The following is a 21,043-nucleotide window of genomic DNA, read 5'->3' as shown; positions in this document are numbered from 1 at the left end:
TATGATAAGACATCATAATTAAGCATAATCAGCTCATGCATATTTATTCATGTGTACTTACAGTTATTTTGTGAGATATAGTTCCTACTTGCTGTGCGAAAGCTCAATCAGATATGTTCATGCTGTAGGTAAGAAACCTGTCAGCAATTCTTGAAGGGCAATGGCAAGCGGCGGACGAATGGTGGAGATGGGAATGGATACCGCTCACGCAGTTATCTTTCACAGTAAGTTTAAGAAAAATCATGTATATGTATATATGATTCAAAGGTTTCAAGCATGTATGTTTAAAAAGTATATGTACGTACGTATGTTAGGGAAACCGAGGTTGTAGCTAACAACCCTAGTTTTGAGTATTTAAGATTTAGAACGTTGCAATAGTGCATGCAACAAATAAACGAATTTTAAACATGACGGTTTAAATGATTGATTTTGAAAGGACTTTAAGAAGCACTTGAATTTAAGATTTCTCATGAAATTCATTATAAGGTCAAATTAGATGGCCTGAATGTATTGGCTAGTTTTAGAAAGGCTTTTAAAGAGTATGTGAAACAAGAGTTCAAATGACACTCAGTTCGAAAGATATTTTTAAAAGGTTTTATCTTAATTAAAATTAAGAAAAGTTTTAAGTAATTTAGTGATTCATTCTTTTGAAATTATTGTTACGAATTATGAAAGTATTCCTTCTTATGTTTTAAAAAAAAAAAAAAAATGTTCCGCAAATTTTAAGAAACCCTAGTAAGTACAAGTTAAAAAGTTAGTAACAGTGGCGGCCTCAAAGGAGGGTCGTCACATCCTCACAGTACCAAACCTGGGACTAGCGTTGCCCTATTTCAGCTTTCGCTTCCCCAAGCCCCTCAATCTGAGTCTTCAGCTAGCACTGATACAAGACAACACTTTCGGATCAATTAGCATTCCTAAAGCAACTCCAATTTCAATTATACACCATGATTTCTAATTAGTGTGCCCTAATTCAATTTCATGTTTCAAATTATCATTTCAAGAGTTTTCAATCTCAAAACATGGATTAAAGATGCTAATCCATCTATCTCAAGTCCCCAAATGAAGTTAATTTGGGTTCTCCTAAAAAACAGAGGTCAAAACAGTATTTTCAGGCAAAACAGGGTCAAATCCCATGTACACCGATTGACCGGTGACGGAGCAGTGTAACACCACCGGTTGACCAGTGGTGTGCACTCCGGTCAACCGGATAGGTCGACCGGTCCGCCCAATGCAATCCAGTCGACCGCACAGGTCGACCGGTGAAGAACACCAGTGCGAGAGAAGCTCACAAAATCAGTATGAAAGCCTACAAATTCAGTCCCAAATCAAAAAATTTCAAAGAAAGACCACTAGATCTGGGTTCTAAGTACTAAATCAAGTCTATAGAACCCAAGATCTCCAATTTCTACCATGATTTTACTCAAAAATCCATGAAAATCCACTTGAACCAAAAACAAGTTTTTAAATCCGAACATCCAAGATTCAAGAGAGGGTTTTCCAGAAATCTTCCTTTCTCTTGGCATTGAAAACGTCTTTAAATCTTTCTTTGGTTCAAGATCCGTTCATTTTGGAAAAAAATGGGAGAGAGAGAGAGAGAGAATGGCAATCGAGAGAGGGAGAGAGAGAGAACGGGAGTGAAGAGAGAGAAGATGCAAGGGAAAGGAAAGGAAAGAGAAAAGGAATGAGGAAAGAAAGAGAAAAGGAAAAGAAAAGAAAAGGAAAAAGAAAAGAAAAATACGTGTCCAATATTTAAAATAATAGTCCAGAAATGTGCCCATACACACTCCTGGGTGAAAATGTAAATACTGAGAATATTTAAATACCTTATAATTATTTAAATTCACTTGTCAGAAACATTTATTAATTAATAACCAATTAATTAATCCAGATTAGGCACACTAATAATCTCAATTACCTTAAGTAATCTCATTTAATTCTTCAGGGTATTACAATTCTATACAGCATTTAAAAAAAAAATGCTACAACATTCTATATAGCATTAAAAAAAATGTCCCACAAATTTTGGGGAGTTTCAGAAAGTATATGCTAAAGTTAGTTTCAGTGACTACCAATCTGCAGGGTCATTATAAGGAACCTTTGAAAACCATGATTTTGCTATCCTCCGTGTTTGCATGTGGTTGGTTTTTTTTTTTTTTTTTTGAGAAGATCCGCAGCAAAAAGATGATTCCTTTCTGTTGATTTCTTCTATTCGGAGATGACGTGTCCAGTGACTGCTTTTTCATGGAAATAGCTTGAATCCAGTTGTTGTTTTCGTCTATATTCGGAGATAGCATGAATTTGGAGGCGATTCTTTTGTCTAGAGGTGGTTTTTGTCCGCGCCCGGAGGTTATTTCCTTTTTTGAGATAACTTGCATATGGAGTTGGCTAATGTTTGGAATTGCATCTGGAATTTTTTTTTTTGAGATGGCTCGTGCTCAATGATTGTTTTCATCCGATGATTGCTTCTCACCATAGATATCCTGCGTCGAGTGATGGTATGTATACGATGATCGCTTGATCTTTGATGTCAATTAGAGCAACCTTTCCTCTTGTCCACTATTCTTGTTGTACTGCGTTTGTTTCTGGTTGGAGATGTGTTTACTTATGTCCAGAGATTATTTGTGTCCAACATTTCCTGCTGTTTGGAGATGGTTTATGTCCAGCATTTGCTTCATTTGAATGATTTTAAGTGATATTATCGACTCTTGAGAAGTGCACTCCGGGTTTCTCTTTTGTGGAAGAGACATTTGAGAAATCCATAAGATCTTCCTCCAATAGTACTTCCTGTGTCAGAGAGTCCACCTCATGGTTGGGTGAAGCCCCTAAGTGTCATGAATATGAGTGAGAAAATCTCCTCTTGCTTCCTTTGATGTTTAACCTTTGGCTTCTTTGGTAATTAAAGTCACTTATTGCACTTCTTTGGTTGTCTATAGGGGAGAATCGCTCTGTCGGGTGAGGGTGTATCTTAGTTTCCCACTTCATGCCTCTCATGTATGAGAGAGTTTAAGGCATCATTCGTGGCCTTGATATTGGCGACAGCGATCTCCTTAAATGTCTTCTTTCAATCTTTCTACTTGGTTCTATGTTGGGAGTTCTTCTTATGGTGAAGCCCCCAAGTGACATCACAAATAGAATTGATACTCCCCCTTGCATAAAACAATATTGCAAGCCTCGAAGTTTCAAAAAGAAGTTCGATATGGAAACCAACGTGTCTTATGAATCTCCTTAGAGCATGGTCTTCAATCTATTGCTTTTGGAAGGAGCCATTCTAGCGTCCCCAATGGAGTCGCAAAATGTTAGGGCTCCTTTAGCGAGGGCCTATCGACGTGGAGGGTTCATCGTTCCTGGCTTCTTGTGCTGGTACGGGCAGCCTGAGTACGTTGGGTGACAGAGGCCAGTAGGATTTTAAAGGTAGCTTTGACGTTGAAGATGGCCAAAATGATGATGAGGATGAGGCTAAACCCGGATGACCCAAAGGACAGCAGTATCCAGAAGCGACATCTGTTGCGATTCCAACTCCATGGTAGCTATAGCAAAATATCTATAAAGACCTCTATATGAGCGTATGGTGTGGGAGAGAACGCAAACGGTTAATGGAGGAAGTTCCTTAGCCAAAACCATGTTCATTTGCTTTAGAGGACAAAATAACCAGGAAGTATGGTACGTCAGGTGACATGAGGAAAAAGGGATTTTGGTATGGTTTTGGTTAAGCCATGGTGGGATCGGTGCTTCCTCAGAGCTTGATTACTTCCAATGGAGAGAACGCCTAAAATCTCAGCAGCACTCTGATGGAGCACTGCACACACTATTCCATTTGGAGCACATTCCCAGCTACCTTATTGTAGCAGACAACATGCGGCATTAAAAATGGAAATACTTAGAGAACAAGTTCCTAATTTTGGGCTGACACAATGTTTTCAGACGTGAAATTTTTATGAGTATTTGACTCAACTTGGTGCTCCGTTGACTTTCCTCTTTGGAGGCTTGATCTCGGGTCAGACTTTCATTGAAAATTGTTTTTACGAGAGTGGCTGAGCAGCAATTATACTTGCCCTGTCACCTAAGTTGTTTCGAACGAACTTGAATGCTCTGAACGGGCAAGCTAATACAGAGAAATTCTTGAAGAAAACATGACTGATACGGAAAGTGCTACATTAGGCATGCATGGTAGCGAGAAGAGCCTGCAAATGAGCTAAAAATGATGAGTTTTTCAGGCTTTTGAGGTGGAGAAAGTTTGTCAAGGCATGGGACTTGGTTTTGGGCCTTTTAAGACTGAAATGAAGGATTTTGAGCTTCCAAAAGGTGAATGTAAAGTTTTTTAAATTGAATTCTCTCTCACTCATTCACGTTTAATTCAATTAATTCTTAAACCCCCTAGTGGGATTTAAATTGAATCGAATCAAGAATGAACGAGCCTATTTGATCGCTCATGGCCCACTATCTGACTAGATTGTTGTACTGAACACTTACATAGGCTTCATACAAAAACATGTATAAAAATATCTGCCTTTTATATAATATCTATTTGATTGTAGTGCAACAAACGCAGTTCATGAGCAAACTGAGACTCCCCCTGATTTTAAAAACAACTTAAATTAATCGTGTGCCCACACAAATGTAAAGAAAAACCCTAAAAAAACGTAAACATTTCGGTAGAGAGAGAGTCTGTTGATTATATGCCCAATGGAGAGATGACGTCGTTATCGCAAAACAGACACACATGACAAAGCTGTATATTATGAGTTGGCGAAATATCTTTATTGGAGGGACAGAAAATGAGATAGGGAAGAGTGAAATAGAGGACCTCGGTCCATTACAATGGGTGTATTTGTTATAGGATAATGGTATTGAATTCAATTTTCTTGTGGCGAGAATTAATCTCGATAATTGAACAAACTAATTACTATTGTAGTCTAATACTCGAAAGAGATAACAATCATACGTTGACTTGTAATAGTCAAGTCCACGAACAAACCAACAAGCATACGCATGGAACTAGAAGGCACAACGAATTAACCTTTTCTGTGGAAGGATTTGGTGATCTTGTAGAGTAGAGGTGTGTAGAAAGCCCGCCACACTCTCGAAACCGCCAAACACAAATCAAATCGAACTAAATTATTAATTATTTTTTAATTATTAGATGGTTTGGTCAGTGTTTTATTCTAATTTTTTAAGTGGTTAATTAGTGTTTGAACTCCTCAAATCGTCTAATAATCCGCCTAAAAATACATATATATAATGTTTTACATGTTACTTTATTTTTATTAAATTTTATTGTTCATATATAACAGAGATTTTACACCATAAAAAAGCCCTACTACATTTTTCATTGGTTTGTATTAAACCGTAAATGGTTAACTTTTAGATGTTTTTTTAATTATACTGTTAATTTGAACCTTATTTTCATGGATTAATGATTTTATAATTATTGTACTAATTTTTTATAGTTTTGAGCTCAAACCACTAAACCGCTTATGAATGATTTGAAAATTTTATTTTTTGATTTGGTTGGTGATTTCTATTAAAAAAAAAACCAACCGCCGGTGAACATCCTTAGGGAGGCTCAAAGTTATTTTCATGACTTTTTTTATTATTTTATTTTAATCACAGAAGTTGCTGAGACATTTTCCACTTGGATGTAGATCTTCCATGGATTTAACCACGTAATTTTGTTGTCTAAGTTATCTATTCTGTACTGGGTATATTTCTTGTATTACTTCGATCTGTTGGTTCTTGGACTCTAAATTAATGTTCTTTAAGGATTGAGAACTCCCGCAATAATATCTTTTCGTAGGCTAGCCATTAAAGAGTCTTAAATCATAAAGCTGAACCTTAAGTTTCAGCAAAACAAATTCTGGACTCGCTCAATTTTAGAAAATCAATTAATAAGAATTTGATAACTGCTTAAGATTAATTATTGTGTTAACTCTGACGCCCCCGACTATTATAAACAGAGAATCATAATTTTATATGCAGAAATTGATGCAGCGCGAAGAGATGAGATGAGGATTTGAAGATAGAAGTTGCCGATTTAATTCTAAATTAGTATTTTAATTTATTTTAGTTGTCTGTCGATATCTTCTAGTCTTATTTCTGAATTGTTATGAATTTTAAATTATGAATATTTTGGATTAGTTTCAGTGTCCTTTTCTTTTTTTCAAATTAATTTCCTTTCTGAATTATTTTCCTTTTCTATTTTGAATTGTAGTATTCTTTAAATAGGAGATCATAGTTTGTTATTTTAGTTCTTTCAAAGATTAATAAAATTATGCATTTCGAGAGTTCTTTCAAGATATCTATTCTAATTTTCTCGATGTTCTGTTGAATCAACGAGTGATTGATGCATATTTTCTTGATATTTGTGAGCGAATCAACGGATTTATAGAAGTCTTATTTTTCAGTAGTCTGATCAAATCAACGGGTCTTCTGATATTCTACGCGAATAAATAGATAATAGATATTTATCCCTTTTTTTTTTATACGCTTCCGCTGCATAACAAATTTTTGAGTGAATATATCATCAGCAGACTGATGTTATCGATGCTATTTAATTAGTATTTAGTTTCCAGTTTTTATTTATTTATTTTGTTTTGAACCATTGGAATAAGGTACATGTTTTAAGTGATTTTCTAATTGACATGCATGTCGTGAATTTAATTTAGTTATGGAGTCATGCAGCAGAAATGAAACCCCAAATATAGTTAGTTGAAGAGGGAAATTATTGTTTTTGGTAGGACTTAAACTTAAGTAAAGAGTGTATTCAGTCTTGATCTTTATTTGATGATCACTGATCAACAAGTTATACATAACCACAAGACATCACATACATAATTGGCCTTTTTATTTGTTTTATTTTATCTTACTTTTTGATATATATAAGGTCACATGTACGATTAATATATTTAGTTTCGATCAGCGCGCGGGGTTGTGGGTGGATCCAAAATCCAGTCTCCACTGATCTGGTCGAACATCATTCCTTTGTTCTTCTCAATCCACCAAGACTCCGGAATCTTGTAGTCATCATTGAGATAGTTGCACCACTTGTTCACCAAAGCCAAGCTCCTATCGGCCTTCGGAGCACTGTCAAACTCATTGTCTTTCCCATTCCACCACGCCACCAAGTGCATCGTCGCCTCCAAGTTGTGCCAATTTCCCTTCATTTGGGTTAGCGAAAAATACGACTTCAATTTCGAGTACTGCGATTTGTCCGAATCGACCACCAGCTCAGCCGTCTGTGTAGGGACGTAAATCGATTGGTCTCCATCAGGCAAGCCAGGAATTATGTCCTTTTTGTTACGGATATGCAAAATCTTGAGATTTGAGTGATCGTCCACCAACTTCTTGAAATCCTCCTTGCCGACTTGCGGACAGCCGAAGACGAAAGCCGAGACCAGGACGTCCTCTCCGGCGACTTTGTGCTCGGCCAGATCGAAAGCGCTCAGAGTCACCAGGGCTCCCCCCAGGCTGTGCCCCGTCACCACCACGCTGAGCTTCTCGTTCGTGTACGTCTCTCTTATCTGGTTGATCACGTCACGGAGTTGCTGCCTCGCGCTTTGCTTCGTATGAATCGAATCCTTGTTCATCGAGGTGTAAATCGAGAGCCAGCTACCGTGGACTTTAGGCTCGCCACCATGAACTTCCCGACGATAAGGAGAAAACAGACGCTTGGAGGACTCGCGGCTTAAGTTGAAGATGTTGGTATACCATTCAGAGGGGGTGACGGTTCCACGCCAGGCAACATAGACCTCACGGAAGCCATTGGCACGGCTTACCTCGTCCGTGGTGACGGCCACGTAGCCCATCCAGTTGGATTGGCGGTCCCATGCCTCACGGACCGCTGGGCCCGGGTGGAAGAAAACGTTATCTGTCGGGTCACCGATACCGGATGTCGCGTAGAGGAATGCGACGACTTGGTAATTGGAGGCGCTTCTTCGAGCACGACGTCGTGGAGAAAGGTTTCCTTGCGGTAGCGGGAGTTTCTGCAGTTGCGAGAGAGGACGTTGGAATTGAAGCAGTCGTAGGTGGCCTCGCAGAGGTTTCCGCAGCGGAGGATGAACTTCCGGAGGCTCAGATTCAGCTGCGGCTCCAGAAGGCCCTCCCATTTGTTACTGCCTAGGAGTTCTTCCCTCGTGAGCGACATTTTGGATGACAAGTATGTGATGATTTCGTAAGAGTAGTGCAATTAGCCAATTGTTGAAATGATGAGTGTGCATTGCAGTGCCGGCAACTCGCCCTTTTATATAGACATCGAGAAGTGATCGAACCTTTCTTCTTCTTCTTCTTCTTCTTCTTTTTTTTTTTTTTTTTTTTTTTTTTTTTTTTTTTTTTTTTTTTTGCGAGGTGAGGCCAAAAACGACGACAACCATCAAAGACCGTATCTTAAAATAATGCTACGTACATTGATAACTTATCGAGGCCATTAAACAATCTCTTGATGTACATAAGTAATTCCTAATCTATTGATTTGTCATTTGATTTTATAGTCTATTTTTCCTAATGTACCACCCTTTCTTTTTTAGAGAAAAAAAGATCACCATTATTTTTCAATAGCAAGAACCGCTCATTAAAACATTACGTATTCAAAAAATAAAAAAAATACATTTATTCAATTTAATATTAAGACATAGTGATATAATTTATGATATGTTTTAAAAAGTTTGTTAGTTGACAACTACTCCCAAGTTACTCATCTCTTGTCCATCTTTATCTATACATACTTAAAAACGCGGAGGAGTTGATTTCTAAAGAAGTCATGTGTTGACTTCTATAGAGGCCACATGTTAACGTACGCTTTCCTTTTTTTTATTGTTTTTTATATCCTCTATATTAAGTGCGACTGAATTTTTGAATAAGGACAGACGAAACATAGGATAAAACATACAGAATATTTCATTTATCTCTTTATAAAAAAGTTCTTACGTTTATAATCATGATTTATTGAAAACACTTTTACCTAATTTGAAACGTACATTTTGATCCTTTTATATCTTCTGTTTTCTAATTGTGCCTTATTAAACTTTACCCTCTAATATGCTCTCATTTAAGTAATTTCAAATATGTGCTTGCTTAAATATTTTTCTTTGTTAATATTTCTTTTTTTCTAAATATATGTGTCTAAAAAATATGATATACTGAATACTGCATGTAACACGCGTTTTAACTAATTATTTTACACAAGATTAATTTTGATCTCTTTTAATTATTATTTTTCATGTGTATATATTAGATAAAAAATAAACCCTCTTTTTTTCTAAAAGGTAAGCAAACAAAATTAAATTACAAAAAAAGAAAAAAGAATGAAATGAGAGAAAGAGAAGGTTTAGAGAGAGCGAGAGTCTCGAGAGAGAACACTTTTTAGTAACCACAAATGTTGCCGTTAAAACTCCGAAATCGTCCGTATAAGTCGGCATAGTGACGTCATTTTTATTATAGTCATTAAATTAAAAGCTAAGCAAAAAGCAACAAAATAACTTTTTTCGTCGTAAAAAGTCTCAAAAATATCTTCTAAAGTCAAAATTTACCACCTTGATTTTTGCCACAACGGAAGTCGTCAATTCTAAAAGTCCCTGAAAAGTTTTAGGCGCCAAAAGTCCTGTTCTCATCAGTTTTTAGCTATGACGTGTCATAGTTAAAAGTTATTTTCTTAATCTATTTTTGGCGGCAAGGGATAGGGTTCACCGCTAACACGTTTAGTGACGACCCTAAAGGTTTATTTTTTGGCGGCAATGGGTAACTTTGGTCGCCACCACTTTTAGCGACGACAGAGTCTCACAATGGAGAAAATATTTTTAACACGGTAGTCAAACACTTGTTGCGACACGAGTTTTCGTGAGGATAAATGTCGTTATTAAAGGCCCGTTTAGTTCGTTGATTCGAATTTTTAATTTGAGTTGAGATGTGATTTTATGTGAGAACTTTTCACTGTAACAAAAAAGTTAGATGTGACTGTTTGTGAGAGTTTTTTACTGTAATAAAACTCAAATTCTAAACTCGAATCAGCGAAATGAACGAGGCCTAAAGATGTCGCCGCTAATTACTTGTCATGAGTGTGAACACAGACTAATGTGTGGACTACTTCACAAAATGTGAACTTCACACTTAAATTTTTTTTTTTTCCATGAAAGGTACATTAATATATATTATGGAGTACTATGTATTTTTTTTTTTTTAAAGGTACAATAAACAGCATATTATCAGCCTTGTTGGTCTTTATAAATGAATTTTAATACGCCTAAAATAATTTACTTCTTTTTTCCAAATAAAATAGCAATATATATAAGACTTAGATCGCAGCAGTAGTATCGAGCTACCTATCGTGTCTCTTACTTCGTCTCCCATACTTCTAGACGCAGCACGTCACTTGTGAAGAATTTTAATACACCCTTGTGTTAATTTAGTTGTCATGATCAATCGGAAATATAAAGATATTAACCGCAATACGGGCCCAAATTTTAAAATGATTGCAAACAGGAGCAATGCCAAACTAAAAAGAAAAGGAAGTAAATAACATATTTTAAAACTATTTAAAATAAATAGTAATTTATGGTGTAAATGTTATATTTAAGACTCATAAAAAGTTTTTTTTTTTCCACCTGAATTTTCTTTTCACTACCGGTAAAATCATTTTCCCATGAAAGTACATAATTTTTAACCACGTAAATTATTGTTTATTAGTCGTAAAGGTGAACTGCTACGTACCACTAAAAAAAACGTGTTTTATTGATGACCTAATTAGTCGCAACTTAGTTATCCTGTGCTAAAAGTAACATTTAGTCACAACTTGCGGCTAATTACACTAGTCACACCAATATTTATCGCAATAATTCCTTTTAGGTAATTCCATTAATTATTTATGAGTTTAGCAAACAACTTTCTGAAATATTTCGGGAATAGCTTGTTACATTGAATATATATACATATATACACATATATATATCATTGTGTGCAATATGTTGGGTAAAATAAGTGGTGGACAATGGATGTATTTTTTTTTTCTGTTTACTGATAGGCACATGTATTACGATGGGAAAGCATAAGATCTGGAAAAAAAAAATAAAAAATAAAAAAATAAACAATCCCTTGTTTACCAACCTCGTTTGTCTTTATATATGAATTTTAATATGCCAAAAATAATTTACACTTTTTTTTGGCACAAAATAGCAATATGGTTGATCGCACAGTGGTATCGAGCTACCTATCTTGTATTCATCTCCCATTCTTCGAGACGCAGTATGTCACATGGCAGCCTGAATTTGAGAAGAATTCTACTATGACCCTATTTGCTTCGCAAGGTTGAATTGTGTGGTTTAAGGGCCCGTTTAGTTCGCTGATTCGAATTTTTAATTGGAGTTAAGATGTGACTTTATGTGAGAGCTTTTTACTATAGCAAAAAAATTAAATGTGACTGTTTCTAAAAATTTTCTACTATAGCAAAACTCGAATCCGTAAAAGGAATAGGGCCTAAATCTTTAGAGTTTGGACTTTAACCTTTGAGTTTGAACCCATATATTCATTTGCTGTGATTCGAACTGGTTTTTAGTAGTGCAAGGACTAAATAGATAATAAAGTTTGCAGTAGTGTTTGCTAACATTATTAGAACTATGAGTTTTCAAAAAAATATGAATAAAAATAGTTGGTAGGAACCTTTGCATTGAGTTTTGAACATTAAAATGGGTTAAAACCTTAAGAACTTTAGGGGAGGATAGCAAAGTTTTGAGAAAATTTGTGAACTAACCCTTTGAATACATTGTTCTTAGACTTTTGTCCTTTAGTCTTAATTATAATCCTTTTAACTCACTACAGCAATAAAGGTCATTTGCGATGACATTATTTGCGACGACATATGTCGTCGCAAATATTTCATTATTTACGACGACATGTCGTCACAATTAATCTCCGTTAAATAAATTAAGCATGTCGTCGCTAATAAGTTCAATGTCGTCACAAATAGTTTAAGCGCGCAATTTCCAATGGCGCGGATTTTTGCCACCAAAGGGAATCTATTTTTTGTGACGACTTGTCATCGCAAATATCTTATTAGTTGCGACGACACGTGTCGTCGCAAATAATATCACTATATTTGCGACGATATTTTCTCTTTGTCATCGCAAATAAGCTATACACATTTGACCAAGAATAAACACAGGAAATGATTATTTGCGATGACAATATGTCGTCGCAAATAATTTCAGATGTGGGGTATTTGCGATGACATTTTAAATTTATTTGCGACGACAATGTCGTCGCAAATAAGTCTGATATATTATACCTTAACTTCTTCCTCTTCACTTTCCCCCGATTTCAGTCTCTCTCTCTGTCCTGCTAACTCTCTCTCCCTCTTCTTCCCCTCACCGCCGCCACCAGCCGTCTTCTCTCTCTCTCTTCCATTCTCTCTCTCCCCTTCTCTCTCTTCCCTTATTTCTCTCTCTCTTCCCTTTTCTCTCTGTCTCTCTCTTCTGATCCCCTCTCTCTTGTTTCCATCTCCGGCCGCCGCCCCGCCCCCACCCTTGCCGCCCCGCTCGAAACAGAATTTCAGGTTTGTTTTTTTATTTTTTTTTCTTTTTGTAAATTTTGTTTTTGTTTGGTTACTTGCATTGATTCGAAGAATGTTAGAGATTTTTAGGGATTTTTGTTAGGGATTGTTGTTACTTGCTGAGTAAATGGAAGAAGGAAATAGAAAATAGAAAATGTTATGGATTTTTGTTCGAGTTTAGTCATTTTTTATGGTTATGAGAATTTAATTAATCAAGAATTGTGTCTATATGTTACTCTAGATGTTATAAATTGTTACTTTTCGTGTTTGAAAATTATGTTCGATGTTTTGTTTTGATGTAGGCGTTTGATTTTTCACCTCCGTCACTGTTTGCACAGTTCCTCCGACGTAATCCTGCTATTTTCAGCCCCCGTTTAGTGGGTTTGAACTTTGTAAATTTTTTATATATTTATTTAGTTTAAAATTGTTGTAGTTTTTGGTTGTATGAATCAGGATTATGATGACAATATTTGAATTATGATTTTCTTATATTGTTGAAATTTAGTATATGTTTATGATTCTTGTTCTGGGTGGCACATCTTGCAGCTATGGTGTGCCGAAATCTTTTAAAGTTATTTTTCTGCAGGTTTTGATTTTTGGATCATATGAAAAATAAGTCGTTATGCTGCCGAAATTTAGTTAGAAAACGAGAATTTTAATAAGTTCATTAAGAAACTTTAATTAATAAAATTTAATTGTGTTAATAAAGAGTAGAATTAAATTAATTAAACACACTAATAAATTTTTATGTCTGTTGTTGTTTATAGTTCAAATGCCGATTGACAAAAGTTGGACTTATTTGAGGAACCGATTGTCGGATGAATATTGGAATAGGTTATCTGCTTTTATTGACGTCGCCAAAAATTATGCAACTTCAATTGGCCATATCAGTTGTCCTTGTGTGAAATGTAGAAACCATGAAATGCATCTAGTAGAAACTGTGAGAGCGCATATACATCAATTTGGTTTTGATCCATTGTATAGTACATGGATTCACCATGGTGAAGTAGAAGCGGTTTCCGGTGTTAACCCAATAGTTAATCAACTAGTAGACGAGATGTTTGAAGTCTTAGAAGACGTTGCTGGGATTAATGATGACAATGAAATGTTGGATGAGACGCATGTGGATCTAGAAGATGCACAGTACGATGAATTTAAGGATCTACTTTCTGAGCTCCAGGTGGGATTGTATCCGGGTTGCACTAAGTATTCATCTTTAAATTTCTTAGTGAAATTGATACATTTAAAAGTGTTATACGAGTGGCCTAATGAGTGTATGGATGCTCTGTTAAATCTATTGAAAGATGCATTCCCGGATGTGAAGTTACCTTCTTCTCATTATGAGTCGAAGAAGCTCATGAGTAAACTTGGACTGGGTTACGAAACAATTCATGTCTGGGAGTACGATTGTGCTTTGTTTTGGAAGGAGAACGCTGATTTACAAATGTGTCCCGTATGTAAAACATCCCATTGGAAGAAAAAAAAAAGACAAAGGGTACTAAACAAGTGCAGTGAACAGTACTACGCTATTTCCCCTTAACAGATCAGTTGAAGCATCTGTTCGGTTCTCATCACACAGCTAAAGATATGACGTGGCACCAGCGTGGGCATTCAAATGATGAGGATTTAATGCGTCATCCAGTCGATGGTAATGAATGGAAGGAGATAGATGAAAAGTATCATGAGTTTTCACGTGAGCTGAGAAATGTTCGCTTGGGGTTGGCCGTTGATGGTTTCAATCCGTTCAGGAACATGAGACTCTTATACAGTATGTGGCCCGTGGTTTTAACGACCTACAATTTACCTCTGTGGTTATGCACTAAGGATCCTTATAAGATGTTGACATTGTTGATTTCTGGCCCAAATGCACCCGGAAAGGATATGGATGTCTTTTTAAGGCCCCTTGTGAATGAGCTAAAAGATTTTTGGAATGAAAGAGTAATTGTACGTGACACAGTTTTGAATACATCATTTTAGATGTGGGCCATGTTGCTCATGGTAGTTAATGATTTTCCTACTTGTAGTATTTTATCTGGATGGAGTGGTCAAGGCTATTTAGCATGGCCAACTTGCAACGATTCAACCTCTTCAAAGCAGATAACAAGTAAGACTTGTTTTGTTGGCCATCGGCAATGGCTTCCTATTAAAAATGGGGTGAGAAAAACTAAAAAGTTTGATGGTAAGGTTGAAAAACTACCTCCACCAGCTCGAAAATCTGTTCACCAAATCTTAGCTCAGTTACAAAATGTGTCCCTCAGATTACCTGGTAAACATGAAAAGTATGGTGGTAAGAAGCGAAAAAGACATGCAAGCGAGCTTAATTGGACAAAGAAGAGTATCTTTTGGGAGTTACGTTATTGGAAGTCATTGTCGTTACGTCATAACTTAGATGTCTTGCATATTGAGAAGAATGTATGCGATAGCTTATTAGGCACAATTCTAGACATTGACAAAAAAAGTAAGGACACGGACAAGGCGAGAATCGATTTGCAACATATGGGGGTGCTCAAGGAGTTGCATTTGTACAAAGACGGTGATCGTTGGATGAAACCACATGCATCTTATACACTATCTCCAAACGATGGTAAAAAGTTTTGTGACTTTTTAAAATCAGTAAGGTTTCCTGATGGATTTGCTTCAAATTTAAAGAAAAACGTGATCGAAGGGAAGAATAAAATTACTGGGCTAAAATCACATGACTGTCACATTATAATGCAGTGATTATTGCCTACAAGGATACGTCCATTCATGAAGTAAGAGTTCATTGATGCAATAACAGAATTAAGTAATTTTTTCGAGTTAATATGCTCAAGGACATTGCGAAAAAGTGATTTAGAGAAAGCTCAATAAGATATTGTGCTTATTTTATGCAAGTTAGAAACAATTTTTCCTCCTGCATTTTTTGACATAATGGTACATTTAGTTATACACTTGCCTGGAGAAGCCACTCGAGGAGGACCAGTTCACTTAAGATGGATGTATCCGTTTGAACGTTTTCTTGGATCGTTAAAGAAATATGTCAAGAATCGTGCATGTCCTGAAGGTTCAATTGCTGAGGCATACATTGTGAATGAAGCTTTGACTTTTTGTTCATTGTATTTAACTGGAGTTGAAACACGGTTTAACCAACTGGCCAGAAATTGGGTAGACGATGAAGATCGTACTGTTAAAAAGATTTCTGTATTCGAAACTCGCTGTCGGACAATTGGGAAGATGACCCCCATCACTTTGGATACTAATTTGCGAGAGAAAGCCGAGTGGTACGTACTACAGAACTGTCCAAAAATTCAGCAGTTCATTGAGTAAGTACTACTTTCAGTTTTGTTACTTAATTGTTCATTGATTGTGTCGCATACAATCATGTCCCTTATTTTCATTCACTGTTAAACAATAACCATAAGAGGGAGATTGATGACAGTGGTCGAACCATACCATTGGATGAAATTCAATCGAAAGAATTTTCAAAATGGTTTAAGAATAAGGTACATTTATAATTAATTTGCATTAACATTGTTAAGTCAATAAAAATTCATTTTAAAATGAATTCATGTCTCCTTACAGATTTTCAATATTCGACAGCAGAATGACCCAGAAGCGAATGATCAAATACTTTCGCTTTCACGTGGTTCAAGCTTCTCATGTCGAAGTTAACCTGGTTGTGTGGTGAACGGTGTCAAGTTTCTGATACGCAATCGGGATATGAATCGAAGTACTCAAAATAGTGGTGTTTGTGTTTGCAGACCTGATAACCTAACGTATTATGGAGTTTTGGAGGATATTTATGAACTGTCCTACTTGAACGACAATTCTGTTGTGCTTTTTAAATGTCTATGGTTTGACACTCGTCCGGGGAAGAAAAGAATTCAACACTACAAAAATAGAATAAGTGTTTTTGTTAAAGACATGTGGTCCGAAAATGAACCTTTCATACTTGCATCTCAAGCAGAGCAAGTTTTTTACGTAGATGATAACTCTATGAAAATAGAGTTAATTGAGCATTTCCCAGACTTAAATTATTACCTAGAGGGTAAGTAGTACTAGTTTTCTCCTATATTTTTAGTCTTCTTAATAGTCTTTTAGTTAATTGTGTTTCATAAATTCTCTCTCGTGATTAGCGTTAAAAAGAACTAATGTGGGTGCAATTTGTGGTTAATCTCAACTTTAAGAAAAAAATGGGCTTTTGGAGCTTTGAGCAGCTTCCCGTGTTTTGGAATGTAAAGAAATCCTCGTCAGCATTGCTCTGCATTGCTCCTCCAATTCGAATTGGGCCAGACGTGTGTTTTGCTAACAGCTGGACCTGAGCTGGTTAATGGGCTGTCTTATGTCCGTGAAGGATGATGATTTAGCACTCATTGGAGGCCTTCTCAGATGCTGCCACATGGAATTAGGGTACAATAAGTACCTGCAACTGAGAAGAAAGAAGGTGTCCTTGGTCATATTTTGCAACGTAGAGGCGGCTATACTTGGAAAAGGAAACCACCTCCATTTTTCTGATAAAGTACCAACTCCAGTACTCGAAAGAAGAAGAAGGAAATGTCACAGGGTGTTGAACGTGAAGGAAGGTCCATTACTGATGCAGGAAGAGTTTAGAAGAAACCTTGGAAAAGGGAGATTCTGATTCTCCCCTCGTCACTTTAGTTTTTCTTACTCTCAGTACTCTGTTTTACTTTGTTGAAGAACATTTACGTTTCTCTTTAAATCTGAGTTTGAATCCATGTATAACTTTATGGGATTATGATATGTTGGCTGAGATTGTTGAGCTATTAAATATTGAAATGCTAGTTGTTGTTAAATCGATCTGATTATTATTCTTTGTTTATTCAAGTGAGCTTAATTTGTGCCTTAACTGTGATTGGGAAATCATAAGAGGGGAGCATAGCTTTGATTAGATCTGGGAAGATTTAGTTGAGTGGACATAGCTTGAATAGTGCAAGTTCTTAGATCTTATTTTAGATTTTTGATTCACATGATAGAGGAATATATTATGTCTTGCATAACCATATGATTTAGAGCTTCATTCTCTGATTTTAGAGTCTAAACTTGCAAAGGGATTTGCTGGATTTAGTTTTGAGATCGGTAGATAGAGGATTGGAAAATCCTTGTTTCAGTAAATCTGGTCAACAAGGAAGTTTTTGTTGCCGTCTGTTGCTACAGCAACATGCAGCTTGCTAAGAAATAGTTTAACAATTGTGAGCCACGAGCAGTGACATTGGCCAATTTATTTGCACATTTTGTTATTAATTAGATTTCTCTTTATTATTCATTTTTCTTACAGTCAGATTATTATTAGTTTTTAACATATTAAAATCAACTTTATTTATCTTCTAAAATCTTGAATAGAATTAACTTAGTAATTTGATTTCAAAAACCTTCAATCCCTGTGGGACGATACTTGATTATTCATCATTTTACTACTCGTTGACTCGTGCACTTGCGAGATTCTAGATTCACAATTTTAGGCAACAAGTTTTTGGCGCCGTTGCCGGGGATTGTCTTATTTGAATCTTATTGTCAAAGTAATTTACTACTCAAGTATTTTTGTTCATTTTCATCAGAGTTTCTGATTGTTGGCAGGTTTTTGGAACATCTTGTATGCAAGAACCTGAATTATTCCTTCCTGACCCAGAAATTGAAAGAACCTTGAGAAGGAGAAGAAGGGAGCAGCGAGGATTTGCTCACATATAAGAAATGGCTGAGGAAGACGCTCAAAGGATCTTACTAAATCAGGGGTAGCAGCTTAACGCTCTTGAACCAGTTCAAAGACCATTATTGGTTGATGATCGTGATAGAGCTATCAGAGACTTTGCAGTCCCGGTTCTTGATAGGTTGAATCCTGTGATTGTTCGGCCAAACATTGAGGCCCAACACTTTGAACTTAAACCGGTCATGTTTCAAATGCTATATACCGTGGGATGATTCAGCGGTATGGCGACAGACGATCCTCATCTACATTTGAGGTTATTCATGGAAGTTAGTGACATATTCAAGCTACCGGGTGTTCCTCCAGAAACGTTAAGGCTGACACTTTTCCCTTACTCTTTGAGGGATCGTGCTAGAACTTGGTTCAATAACCTACCGGCTGAGTCCATTGTCACATGGAATGATTTGGCTGAGAAGTTTCTTATGAAGTATTTCCCTCCTACAAAGAATGTCAAGTTGAGAAATGACATTACCTCTTTTCATCAAGGTGATGGAGAGTCAGTTTATGTGGCATAGGAACGTTTGAAGGAGCTACTCAGGAAGTGTCCATTACATGGTATTCCGCATTGGATTCAAATGGAGACTTTTTACAATTGTCTCAATGAACAAACGAGAGTGATGGTTGATGCCGCAGCTAATGGTGCTCTTTTGGCAAAATCTTACAATGAGGGCTATGAGATTCTGGAGAGGATGGCTACAAATCATTATCAATGGCTAACCGAGAGACTACCCATAAGGAAAACACCAGGAGTTCTTGAAGTAGATGCAATTACCACTCTTTCAGCTCAAGTGTCGAATTTAACCAACATGATCAAAACCATGAACACTTCAACTGGAGTGAATTCTGTCCAGGCCCTCACACTCTCTTGCATATACTATGGAGAGGGCACCTATTTGAGGAATGTCCTCCAAATCCCGCTTCGGCTTGTTATGTGAGTAACTACAACCGCAACAATGCTTACAGCCATCAATACAACCAAGGATGGAGACAACATCCTAATCTCTCTTGGAGTAATCAAGGGGCAGGTTCTAGTGGTGCTCCCCCTTATAATAGACCAGCTCAACAGTCGGGTTTACCACAACCAGCTTAACCAATGCGGATTCAAGCGGGTGAAAATTTAAATTCCTTGGAGAATTTCCTTAAGGAGTACATAACGAAGAACGAGGCTAAAATGCAGAGCCATGATGCAACCTTGAGAAGCTTGGAAACACAAATCGGGCAACTTGTAAATGCTTTGACTAATCACCCGCAGGGCACTCTTCCAAGCAATACGGAAAATCCTAGGCGGGAAGGCAAGGAGCATTGCAAAGCCATTTTATTGAGAAGTGGAAAAGCATTGGAGCAGCCACAGGAGAAAAATGAGTTGGATGGAGAGCCCTCTTCGATCCAAAAGGAAGAAAGGCAGGATGGCCACATGAATCCTGTACAAAGTCAAGATGAGGTAGAACCTAGTGTTGCTGCAACAACGCAACAGTAGCATAGTTCAGACCAGCAACATCAGAATCTATGTTCTGCTGACAAACAGAATTCTGCAATGTTGAGGCAGCAACACGAAGTAGCAGGAACGTGCCAGAACAGACCACCACTGCCCTTTCCTCAGAGATTTCAGAAGAAACAACAGGATAAGCAATTTGGGAACTTTCTTAACGTGCTTAAACAACTTCATATCAATATCCTATTAGTTGAAGCTCTTGAGCAAATGCCGAATTACGTAATTGAAGGACCCAGGGTGTAATGACTGAGAAAATTCCAGACCTTAAATAATACAATTCATGTATTTTTAAGCCAAGGATTTTCTTAGAAAATATTATGTTATATTGTGAATGGAGGATTTATGGAATTAATATATGTATTCCTAAATTCTATAGCAAATTTCATGTTAAGTTCATGTTTCGATCAAGTAAATTCGATCGATAAATTCTCGCAGTATTTTAAGGCGGAAGAATTTTCAATACAAGTATAGTTTGAGAATCTTAATTTCAAGAATCTCTAAGCACAGCACGATGTTAGCGGCGTATAAAAAAAAAGTGCACTGGCATTTTAAAAGAAGAAAAAAATCCTTAATTGCTAGACAGTTAGGTTAAAGTCACAAGATAAATACCTATAGTAGATGGATACAATATGAGCTCGGGAGTTGACACTGTCAGAAACGTCATTCTTGGGATAGAATACAGAAAATTAAAATTTAGAATTTGTTCAGTCTAAAATTAATTTCAAGACTTGAAACAGTTTGAAATATTACGCGAGTAAGAATATAACACATTATTGAATTATTCAGAAATTGATATTGGACTGTAAGTAGTAGATTAACTTACGTGAGCTAAACTAATTACCTCTAATCAGTATAAATTTAATCTGTTTAGAGGAAATAATTGAGGATAAGATCAGGCACGTAATCTTGCCTTAATCAGATACTTTATATAGTGAAATTTTTAGGGTTCTTGCACTTTCTTTCTCTTATTCTCGCTCATTCTCTCTCTCCTCTCACGTTCTCTCTCACACAAACCATCAATGGCCAAATACTCAAGTTAAGATTCCGACCTCCATTTTTGACACCGCCGGTGTCAATAGAAAGATCTCGACGAGCTGAGTTCAACGACATGCGGCACGACCTCCAACTCCGCCAGAATCAGCCGCAATCGCCGGCGGAAGTTCTAAAATTCCCATTTCTTCCTGTCGTGATATCTCCGCCATCCGACCACCGATTGAGATGATTTCAGTCCCTACGGACTCAGTGCAGCGAGACGAAGAAAACCCATCCATTTTCACAGCTCGATTCTGGCCGGAGCACCGCCGTCCGTGGTGGTCGG

The 21,043-nt window shown here is 36.8% G+C and overlaps 3 protein-coding genes across 3 annotated transcripts; 2 read left to right on the top strand and 1 right to left on the bottom strand.

The window, feature by feature from the left end:
- Positions 1-6,902: 6,902 nt before the first annotated feature.
- Positions 6,903-8,102, bottom strand: LOC21399254 (phospholipase A1-IIdelta). Its single transcript, XM_010109161.1, has one exon. It carries the CDS (start codon positions 8,100-8,102, stop codon positions 6,903-6,905), a length of 1,200 nt encoding a protein of 399 aa, XP_010107463.1.
- Positions 8,103-13,589: 5,487 nt separating this feature from the next.
- On the top strand, positions 13,590-15,838 carry LOC112093778. Its single transcript, XM_024172921.1, has 5 exons — positions 13,590-13,712; positions 13,857-13,985; positions 14,081-14,419; positions 14,510-15,116; positions 15,456-15,838. Exons 1-5 carry the CDS (start codon positions 13,590-13,592, stop codon positions 15,836-15,838), a joined length of 1,581 nt encoding a protein of 526 aa, XP_024028689.1.
- A 3,488-nt stretch (positions 15,839-19,326) lies between these two features.
- On the top strand, positions 19,327-19,968 carry LOC112093777. Its single transcript, XM_024172920.1, has 2 exons — positions 19,327-19,674; positions 19,780-19,968. The coding sequence occupies exons 1-2, from the start codon at positions 19,327-19,329 to the stop codon at positions 19,966-19,968; spliced, it is 537 nt and encodes a 178-aa protein (XP_024028688.1).
- The last annotated feature ends 1,075 nt before the right edge of the window (positions 19,969-21,043 follow it).

Source organism: Morus notabilis, unplaced genomic scaffold (assembly GCF_000414095.1).
Source record: "Morus notabilis unplaced genomic scaffold, ASM41409v2 Scaffold351, whole genome shotgun sequence".
Taxonomy (NCBI): Eukaryota; Viridiplantae; Streptophyta; class Magnoliopsida; order Rosales; family Moraceae; genus Morus; species Morus notabilis.
Note: the sequence above shows the minus strand (reverse complement) of the source record. Positions and strands in the feature narration are given on the sequence as shown.

What these genes read in the sequence shown, in the direction of transcription:
- LOC112093777 (XM_024172920.1), top strand. Translation starts at nt 19,327, where the DNA reads ATGCGGATTCAAGCGGGTGAAAATTTAAATTCCTTGGAGAATTTCCTT. An exon ending in CTGTACAAAGTCAAGATGAG is followed by an intron (nt 19,675 to 19,779) that starts GTAGAACCTAGT and finishes ATGTTGAGGCAG; the next exon opens with CAACACGAAGTAGCAGGAAC.
- LOC21399254 (XM_010109161.1), bottom strand. Translation starts at nt 8,102, where the DNA reads ATGGGAGGGCCTTCTGGAGCCGCAGCTGAATCTGAGCCTCCGGAAGTT.
- LOC112093778 (XM_024172921.1), top strand. Translation starts at nt 13,590, where the DNA reads ATGTTTGAAGTCTTAGAAGACGTTGCTGGGATTAATGATGACAATGAA. An exon ending in CACCCGGAAAGGATATGGAT is followed by an intron (nt 14,420 to 14,509) that starts GTCTTTTTAAGG and finishes ACATCATTTTAG; the next exon opens with ATGTGGGCCATGTTGCTCAT. An exon ending in TACACTATCTCCAAACGATG is followed by an intron (nt 15,117 to 15,455) that starts GTAAAAAGTTTT and finishes TGGTACATTTAG; the next exon opens with TTATACACTTGCCTGGAGAA.